The sequence below is a fragment of the Procambarus clarkii genome, chromosome 32 (assembly GCF_040958095.1).
Source record: "Procambarus clarkii isolate CNS0578487 chromosome 32, FALCON_Pclarkii_2.0, whole genome shotgun sequence".
Lineage (NCBI taxonomy): Eukaryota > Metazoa > Arthropoda > Malacostraca > Decapoda > Cambaridae > Procambarus > Procambarus clarkii.
This window is the reverse complement of record NC_091181.1, coordinates 42450141-42460535: the sequence shown is the minus strand read 5'-3', so window position 1 is coordinate 42460535 and position 10395 is coordinate 42450141. Positions and strand designations below refer to the sequence as shown.

The 10395-nt window shown below is 43.5% G+C and overlaps 2 protein-coding genes across 2 annotated transcripts; both read left to right on the top strand.

The window, feature by feature from the left end:
* The first annotated feature begins 1944 nt into the window (after window positions 1-1944).
* On the top strand, window positions 1945-2289 carry LOC138370553 (cathelicidin-B1-like). Its single transcript, XM_069334939.1, has one exon. It carries the CDS (start codon window positions 1945-1947, stop codon window positions 2287-2289), a length of 345 nt encoding a protein of 114 aa, XP_069191040.1.
* Window positions 2290-6889: 4600 nt separating this feature from the next.
* Window positions 6890-7345, top strand: LOC138370552 (zonadhesin-like). The gene has a single exon (XM_069334938.1). The coding sequence runs from the start codon at window positions 6890-6892 to the stop codon at window positions 7343-7345; it is 456 nt and encodes a 151-aa protein (XP_069191039.1).
* The last annotated feature ends 3050 nt before the right edge of the window (window positions 7346-10395 follow it).

Genomic DNA, 10395 nt, shown 5'->3' with positions numbered 1-10395 from the left:
TAGCCTTATTGTTAAAAAAGTAGTGTTCAAACTAAAGACTTGGTTCATAAGTGGGTGGCAAACCCTTAGAGATAATACAGAAGTAGTGTTCAAGCCCCATAGTCTTAATTCAGAAGTGAAGTACAGAGACCAAAGAAAGAGAGAAGCCTTGTATCTGGTATCTACCACTACTAGTTCAGTTATTTCTCACTACAACTAATACACCCACAAACACAAGCCGCCACCACCCACTATTACGACAACCTATTTTAACATCATAATTTACCCATAAGACTGACAGACAGACAGACAGAGTGTGAGAGAGAGAGAGAGAGAGCGACAGAGAGAGAGAGAGTGTTGTCGTGTCCCCGGTGATGAGTTGTCGTGTCCCCGGTGATGAGTTGTCGTGTCCCCGGTGATGAGTTGTCGTGTCCCCGGTGATGAGTTGTCGTGTCCCCGGTGTTGAGTAGTCGTGTCCCCGGTGTTGAGTTGTCGTGTCCCCGGTGTTGAGTTGTCATTTCCCCGGTGTTGAGTTGTCGTGTCCCCGGTGTTGAGTTGTCATTTCCCCGGTGTTGAGTTGTCGTGTCCCCGGTGTTGAGTTGTCGTGTCCCCGGTGTTGAGTTGTCGTGTCCCCGGTGTTGAGTTGTCGTGTCCCCGGTGTTGAGTTGTCGTGTCCCCGGTGTTGAGTTGTCGTGTCCGGATGTCTCAGCATGGTTCTCGTGTTGTCTTAGCCTCGTCAATTCATTATTGTATTTCTTCTTTAGATGCTATAGTGCACATGTTGCAGCTGACAGTCCATCTGTGGAGGCCCAACATACCAGCTGAGTTAGCATAAATATAGAAAAATCTCACAAGTAAATTTGGTATTGATGGGTCGCTGCAAGAGAGACTATGAAGTGCTTGTAATTAATAAAGCATAACTGAGTTAAAGGGAACAGGTTGGAGAACGTCCTGTTATTCGTTCATAAATGGGCCTTTTTTTCGGGGGGGGAGGGGACAGGAAAATTCTCGTGCGGGCCCTGTGCCTTTGGCAGGCCAACTAAGTAGTCACCTAGTTGTACTCTCCTAGTTGTACTCACCTAGTTGTGTTTGCGGGGGTTAAGCTCTGGCTCTTTGGTCCCGCCTCTCAACCTTCAGTCTACTGGTGTACAGATTCCTGAGCTTCTCGAGCTCTATCATATCTACATTTGCAACTGTGTATGGAGTCAGTCTCCACCACATCACTTCCTAGTGCAATTCATTTACTAACTACTCTCACACTGAAAAAGTTCTTTCTAATGTCTCTGTGGCTCATTTGGGTACTCAGTTTCCACCTGTGTCCCCTTGTGCGTGTACCACCCATGTTAAATAATCCATCCTTGTCTACCCTGCCAGTTCCCCTGAGAATTTTGTATGTAGTGATCATGTTTCCCCGAGCTCTTCTGTCCTCCAGCGACGTGAAGTACAGTTCACACAGTCTTTCCTCATAACTCATGCCTCTTAGTTCTGGGACTAGCCTAGGTGCATACCTCTGAACTGTTTCCAGCTTCGTCTTGTGCTTTATAAGGTATGGGCTCCATGCTGGGGCCGCATATTCCAGGATTGGCCTTACATACGTGGTATAAAAGGTTTTGAAGGATTCTTTACTCAGGTTTCTGAAGGCAGTTCTGATGTTGGCCAGCCTCGTATACGGCGCCGATGTTATTCTTTTGATGTGGGCTTCAGGCGACAGGTTTGGCGTGATATCAACTTGATCTTTCTCTCCGTCCGTGTCGTAGAGGACTTCCTCTCCCATTCGGTATCCAGTGTCTGGCCTCCTGTCTCTCCAACCTATTTTCATCACTTTACATTTACTTGGGTTGAACTTTAGTAGCCATTTGTTGGACCATTCGTTCAGTTTGTCTAGGTCATCTTGTAGCCTCATACTATTATCTTCTGTCATAATCCTTCTCATAATCCTCTTGCTAAGTGTTACTCGTTTCGTGAATGTGGCTTTCTTGGACCTGGAGTGTGACTCTACTGGATCCAGGAATACTGCCTCTGACGAGTCCTGGAATGCGGCTCTCGCTGTGTCCTGGAATGCGGCTCTCGCTGTGTCCTGGAATGCGGCTCTCGCTGTGTCCTGGAATGCGGCTCTCGCTGTGTCCTGGAATGCGGCTCTCGCTGTGTCCTGGAATGCGGATCTCGCTGTGTCCTGGAATGCGGCTCTCGCTGTGTCCTGGAATGCAGCTCTCGCTGTGTCCTGGAATGCAGCTCTCGCTGTGTCCTGGAATGCAGCTCTCGCTGTGTCCTGGAATGCAGCTCTCGCTGTGTCCTGGAATGCGGCCTTAACTGGTTCCTGGAACTGGGTCGGTGTTGGTTCTGGAATGTTCCAGCGTCCCACATGTTTGTTATAAACAACGGCCGTTCCATACACGAGGTCTGTCCACACAGCTGCCTCGCTCTGCACTGTTTAGAGGCAATTAGTGTCATGATCAAGCCAATAAGGTGGGAACGCCGACCATTAGTGCCACTGGGTTAAGATGACATTATTAGATTTAATTATTTTTCGCCGGACCAGAGCGAGGCGATCTAAAAAGTGCTTAAACCTAACGAAGATTTTTTTATATTTCTTTTTATAGATAAACGAGAACTTAGTTATACCTTTAAGAGAGAATGTCTGTCTGTCAGTCCAAAGTTGGTGGCCAGACGCTTGGGGCTAACCTCACTCAAATTGATAGAGAGAATGGTCTAGTGTATGGGATGAACATAGAGCCAGTCGAGGTCGCCAAGATTCAAAGGAAAACAACATGTCAGGATCACAGTCAGTCCACCACGACAACTCTTAGCACAGACCGTCGGCTACACAGCTAAATATTTTGAAAACAAACATAAAAAAATACTTATAGTAATTTACATCATTATTTATTGATATCGGGAAAATTAACAGCAATTTCTTACTGCCCATTATTTGCCTACATAAAATAATGGGCAGTAATAAATAATGCCCGCATAAAATAATAGACACTTACTGCCCATTATTATGCATATAGGTGCATAAAACAGAAGATCCTTCACAACTTCTAAGATCTCTCCCCAGACCTTCCCTTCCTGTGGGGTAAGTATTAAATTTTTTAACATTTCACACCACTTGGGGGAGAGGGAGAGAGAGAGACACACACAGAGAGAATGGGACAGACGGATTGAGATAGACAGAAGCAAAGACAGAGAAAGGCAGACAAAGACAGACAGACAGGAATAGGTAGACAGACAATATGAGACAATATGATGCATGGGACAATATGAGACAGAGAGAGTAGATAAATAAATGGAGAGATTGATGGATAGACAGATTGAAAGATGGATTGATGGATGAATAGATGAATAGATGATTATATATATATATATATATATATATATATATATATATGTCGTACCTAATAGCCAGAACGCACTTCTCAGCCTACTATTCAAGGCCCGATTTGCCTAATAAGCCAAGTTTTCATGAATTAATGTTTTTTCGTCTACCTAACCTACCTAACCTAACCTAACCTAGCTTTTTTTGGCTACCTAACCTAACCTTACCTATAAATATAGGTTAGGTTAGGTTAGGTAGGGTTGGTTAGGTTCGGTCATATATCTACGTTAATTTTAACCCCAATAAAAAAAAATTGACCTCATACATAGAGAAAAGGGTTGCTTTATCATTTCATAAGAAAAAAATTATAGTAAATATATTAATTCAGGAAAACTTGGCTTATTAGGCAAATCGGGCCTTGAATAGTAGGCTGAGAAGTGAGTTCTGGCTACTAGGTACGACATATATATATATATATATATATATATATATATATTGAATGATGGATGGATAGGTATATAGTTAGTTGGAGAGATATATAGATGGATGGACAGAAAAATAGATTAATAGACAGATGGATGGATAAATAGATAGAAAGATGATCAGACAAATGTAAAGATAGATGAATAAGTGGATAGCTAGATAGATATATGGATAGGCATACGAGTCGATAGATGAATAGCTGGGAGGATAGATTCATCTATCCAGTCAAGGATGGATAGATTAATAGATGATAGATAGCTGGCTAGTCCGATGGATGGAAAGATGAATATAGATAATAGTTGGATAGCCAGATGGCATAGAAAGATAGATGGATGGAGAGGTGCACAGATGGATGGACAAATGCATGGATGGCTCTATGGATAGAAAGATAGTTGAATAGATGGATATATGGATAATTGGATTGATATATGAATAGATGTATACATATCAATATCTATGCTTATCAATATCTATCCATATAAATATTTATATATCCATCTCAATATGTATCATATAAATATCTATCCAATTCTATATCCATATGCATATACAGTATACATATACATGCTCTTGATACACTCTCGATACCCAGAGGCTTCAAGTCCTCAATAACCCACATTCACAGGATTTGATCTTTTTTTCTCTATTGGTGGGGTGGGGCCCCTTGGCTGGTGATAGGAGGAGGGTGGGTCCCTGGGCTGGTGATAGGAGGAGGGTGGGTCCCTGGGCTGGTGATAGGAGGGTGGGGCCCCTGGGCTGGTGATAGGAGGAAGGAGGGTCCCTGGGCTGGTGATAGGAGGAGGGAGGGTCCCTGGGCTGGTGATAGGAGGAGGGAGGGTCCCTGGGCTGGTAATAGGAGGAGGGTGGGTCCCTGGGCTGGTGATAGGAGGAGGGAGGGTCCCTGGGCTGGTGATAGGAGGAGGGAGGGTCCCTGGGCTGGTGATAGGAGGGTGGGGCCCCTGGGCTGGTGATAGGAGGAGGGCGGGTAAGCATTTACTTTTGAGGCCAATTACAAATTTGCGGACCACCAATACAGGGGACATGTGTCTTCATTTATTTATTCATGTAATTATACCACTTCACTCTTGAAAAACAGCTAACTTTGACACGCAGGATAATTCCATCATGCAAGGTAAATAATTTTTTTTATATGTCCCAAAATTATTGACTCTATGAGGATTTTTGGTAGCCTTTGAACGCATCTCGCACTTACAACATTGTGCTACCCGGCCTCAGACCAAGTCCATTCCATCCAGCGGTCGACCCCCAAAGACTCATTAATCAAATTTAACATACAGTTCATTCATAACAGAAATTTTCTCAAATATTAATTATTATTATTTTTATATTACCACATTGTACATATTTAGGACACTGGTTAGGTTAGGTGTTTAGGTTCTTTTGGCGATTATTTGCACTTGAAGTACGTGGGTGAAGCATTTACAGCGTTGTGGTTCGAACAAAATTCGTCAGTGAAGCACTTGTTCCGGAAGTGCTGAACGTCATCTGTTGTGAGTTGTGTGTAAACCGTTTTTCATTCATAAAGAGGGGATTGGCGGGTCCATGGAATGGACTTTGGTCTTTGTTTGGAGGACAGGCTGCATTGCGCCCATGGAAAATCACGATCCGCGTTACGAACAAATGCTTTACAGAGTTTCAGAATGTAACTTGTTCGTAATTGGGGAACTACTTGTATATATAAGAAATAATGTGTGTGGCTATCCAGAGTTTGAGGCCAGACACTTGGGGCTAGTCACACCCAACTTACAGTCATGAAGTATGTAGGGTGTGGAGGTGTGGCCAGTCGAGGTCAGCCCCAGAGCCACACTTTTAGAAATATCATCAAAACGATCTCACTGCGATTTTCATGATGATTGAAAAATTAGTTATGTTGTCCGTAGAGTTATGCAGCCGTTTCTGTGCAAATACTTTGCAGACACATGACTCTGTATGACTAACCATCCTGCGAGATGGGGACTTGTATTACCACTGCTACCTTATTCAATCTTGTGTTGTTGATATCCTCAAAATGCATCCGGAGTCTGCCAGTGCAGACCGCTAATCACATGCCTCTGTATGACTAACCATCCTGTGTGATGGGGATTTTATAGCATCACCTAGTTAGTTTTTTTTGACACACTGTACTCCACTTCATATAGTCTAGGGTAGCTGCACTAATGCAGATGTACCTAATATGTTAATAAAAAAAAAAAAAAAAGACCTTATTAGACCTTTCAGACCAGTTGGCATGAGGTACCTGGAGCTTTGCAATTACTTTATTCACTCTCGTATTCTTGAAGATATCCTCACAGTATACCCAAAATTTGCCAGTGCAGGCTATTAAACACATGGCCCTGTATGACTAACCATCCTGCGAGATGGGGACTTGTATTACCACTGCTACCTTATTCAATCTTGTGTTGTTGATATCCTCAAAATGCATCCGGAGTCTGCCAGTGCAGACCGCCTATCACATGTCTCTGTATGACTAACCATCCTGTGTGATGGGGATTTTATAGCATCACCTAGTTAGCTTTTTTTTTTTTTTTTTTGACACACTGTACTCCACTTCATATAGTCTAGGGTAGCTGCACTAATGCAGATGTACCTCATAACTTAATAAAAAAAAAAAAAAAAAAAAAAAAATACTTTGCAGGCTACTGAACATATGGCCCTGTATGACTAACCATCCTGTGTGATTGGGACATTTACCACCATGTAGCTAGCTATTGACACTCTGCGCTCCCCTTCAAATAGTCTAGGGCAGCGGCACAAATGCAGATGTACCTAAATATAGTACAACCCAATTATATAATTTTTCTCCGAGAAAAAGATAACGAAAGAGGGAGGGGATAAAAAAGAAAAGAGAGAGGGGGAAGAGGGAATGAGAAGGAAAGACAAATGTGGATATATGAAGAGAGGGGGCGAGATGGGGAAAGAAAAGTGGAGAGGGAAGAAAGGTGTGAGAGGGAAGATTGCGAGAGGGGATCAAGGAGAGGGGAGTTGTTGGTGAAGGAATATGGAAAGTGTTGGAGATGAGGGCGATTGGGAGAGAGTGGAGAGGAAATGATGTAGCAGGAAAGGGAGAGAATGGAGGAGAAGGGATCCGGGATGTACACAGTCATGACAAGCATGTACACAGTCATGACAAGCATGTACACAGTCATGACAAGCATGTACACAGTCATGACAAGCATGTACACAGTCATGACAAGCATGTACACAGTCATGACAAGCATGTACACAGTCATGACAAGCATGTACACAGTCATGACAAGCATGTACACAGTCATGACAAGCATGTACACAGTCATGACAAGCATGTACACAGTCATGACAAGCATGTACACAGTCATGACAAGCATGTACACAGTCATGACAAGCATGTACACAGTCATGACAAGCATGTACACAGTCATGACAAGCATGTACACAGTCATGACAAGCATGTACACAGTCATGACAAGCATGTACACAGTCATGACAAGCATGTACACAGTCATGACAAGCATGTACACAGTCATGACAGGCATGTACTCAAGCACATGTCTATCATTCCATGACTGAGAACATGTCTATGAACATGTCAGAGTACATAAGAGAGTCTTCATTACCATAAACACCTAACTGAGAGCATGACTGTGTACAATGCTGCAAGTACACGACTGTGAGTAGATTACTGTGAGTACATATTTCAGTACATGCACGCTGTGAGTGCATGTAAAGGTAAATGACTGTGATCTCATGCCTGATGACATAATTGAGAGTACATCACAGTAACTACCTCCACCAGTACAGTAATAAGTAGTAGCCAACGTAGCTACTATATAGTAACTATACGTTATAGTAGCCAACGTTACTCGCTGATGTATGCCACTCTCACGTTTTATAAAGCAATAGAGAGGACAGTTTTGGGAAAAAGGAAAGGGAACTATCAGGAGAAAGCACGAAGCCATTACGATTATATAGCACTGGGAAGGGGTCAGGATAATGATTTGGGATGGGACGGGGTAAGGAATGGTGCCCAACCAGTTGGACGGTCGGTGATGGAGCGCCGACCTGCATGAAGCGAGACCGTCGCTCTACCGTCCAGCCCAAGTGGTTCGGCAGTTTTGGGGGATCATAATACATTTTTGGGGGGAATATATATGTTGAGAATCAAATTATTCTCTTCGTGTGGCTCTTAACAGCAGAACAAAATACATATTGAAGTGCAGCATATTTTGCTACGCCGGCTTTGATGAAGTCTTTGAGTCAACCCGCCCGAGCACACCCTCCAGGCTAACAGCTTAATAGACCATCTTGGGGGAGAGAGGGAACTGGATTTATCTTCTTGGTAATATCTGGTATTGTTGTATCATTTAAGATTTAATTGTAGGAGGAGTCTCTTGATCCTTCAAAGCAGGAAAGGAAGTCTCGTTCCAGCCCACCTGTTGCAGTAAGAACATAAGAATAGAGATAACTGCAGATCTGTAAGTGCAGTACAGATCTGTCCATCTACACCATCTTTCTCTTTAACGATTATATTATATCTTGATAGTGTGGTGCTGAGATCAAATAGGTCTGACCTTCCTAAGGGAAATATTATTCTTATTTTATAAATTCCCACAAATAAACTTGCCTTCTATCAGAAACATGTATGCTGACTTATGCAATTGCCAGTCTAATTGGGATAAATAAACTGGTAAAGAATTTTTTCATATATAATGTATTGTGTGTTGTTATGTGGGCAATAGAGGTCTTAACTCGCTTCAAAGCTATTCCGTAAAATTCGTGATTTCACGGTCTCTCGGAAGAGCCGTGACCTTCCTCGCGTGTCAACAGATAGTTCCTCACAGAACCAAAAATAATGACATCCTTTACACGGCGCGAGAACATCTCTGTTGACTTTTACACGTGGGTGTCTGGGGCATAGAAGCACGTACAGCAGGGCACGGGGTATGAAACGGTACTTTACAGTCTACAGACGCGTCGTTGGTTATTTAATTAGTGTTACTGGCTTAACAACTCTCCACGGTTGATTGGTCGTAAACCAAACACCATACCAAAGAGACGTAAGAGTTTTTCTGCTATATAGCGAACAATTTCATGCCCCATTCCACAGATCACTCACTATTTTGCAGTATTTGCAGATTAAGGGTGCAGAACATTCTTTCTTTTTTATAATCGATGCCGAGGTTTTATGGTATGTTCATGTTTCTTCCAAGCAGGATAAGCATATCACTTGAGAAAATATTCATTTAATGTGTTACACTTGAAGCCTCTCTCATCATACCAGCACAATCAGCTTGTTTTTTCCCCACATAAACTGTACAGTACTATATGTAACGCAACGGATCTCGAACCTTGTATACATATGACAGATGGAAATGTGTTCATTGTCTATACGTTGGTTAACTTGGAAGAAAGTACTCCGATCACCTTATGTGGTTGAATGGCCAATAACTCACAATGTCCTGCAGCAGCTCTCTATCTCTGTGCAGACAATGAGTCACAATAACGTAGTTGAAGATATGATGACCAAACAACACAACAGAAAATGGAAAAACGATGCGGTTTCGGTCCGTCCTGAACCATCATCAAGTCGTGTAATAGATAGAAAGTATTGATTATTGATTGATTGGGGCCTCGTAGCCTGGTGGATAGCGCGCAGGACTCGTAATTCTGTGGCGCGGGTTCGATTCCCGCACGAGGCAGAAACAAATGGGCAAAGTTTCTTTCACCCTGAATGCCCCTGTTACCTAGCAGTAAATAGGTACCTGGGTGTTAGTCAGCTGTCATGGGCTGCTTCCTGGGGGTGGAGGCCTGGTCGAGGACCGGTCCGCGGGGACACTAAAAAGCCCCGAAATCATCTCAAGATAACCTCAAGATGAAGGTTAACCCACCCAAGAAGTGGCACGGGCAAGAGTAGCCCATAACAGAGATAGAGAGGTTGTTGTTATTTTAGATTCAGCTACTCAGAACACAAAGTTTCAAGTAGCACGGGCTATGGTGAGCCCATAAGTGGAGGCTCTTTGGAGAAAATATCAGTATCAATAGCTGATACTTGAGATCTGGCGATGGATGGGGGTCTTCATGGTGGTTTTCAGCCCTGGAGGGCTGGCTGTACTAGTTATGGAGCTGGTGGGTTAGTGTAGACCTCTAAGTCTTCCGTTATTTCCTTGCCTGAGACTTTGGCTGAACCGTGCTGTCGTTGGTGTTTGGTGACGTGGCCTTCATGAGGAGGTCTTGTACCGTGTAGGTGTCGTATATGTGGTGCGGCGGTGTAGCTCCTACTAAGATTTCCTCGTTTGAGGAGTCCGTAACCTCCGTAGTTGGTGTTTTCGTCTTTGGTCTCGCAGCCTGTGGTAAGCTCAAGTGTCGTGGATTGGTGGTAGAAGCTATTTCAGGAGCGTTGGTTATTGGCCCCATTATAGCGTTGGCTATGATGGGGTCCAGGCCATTGGCTAGGTATAATGTGTTCAATTCACTGACAAAACAGTGGTTGTATGGTCCAGCAAGTCTCTCCGCTAGTCTAATAAGACCAGGGATAATGCCTGCACGTGCTGCAGGAGGCTGTGAAGGAGCCTGTGGGGCCTTGGGTCCCCATTGTGAAGGCTGGGTCGCCTGGTGGGAGG

Excerpts from the sequence above, each read along its gene's own strand:
- LOC138370553 (XM_069334939.1), top strand. The coding sequence starts at position 1,945 with ATGTGGCTTTCTTGGACCTGGAGTGTGACTCTACTGGATCCAGGAATA.
- LOC138370552 (XM_069334938.1), top strand. The coding sequence starts at position 6,890 with ATGTACACAGTCATGACAAGCATGTACACAGTCATGACAAGCATGTAC.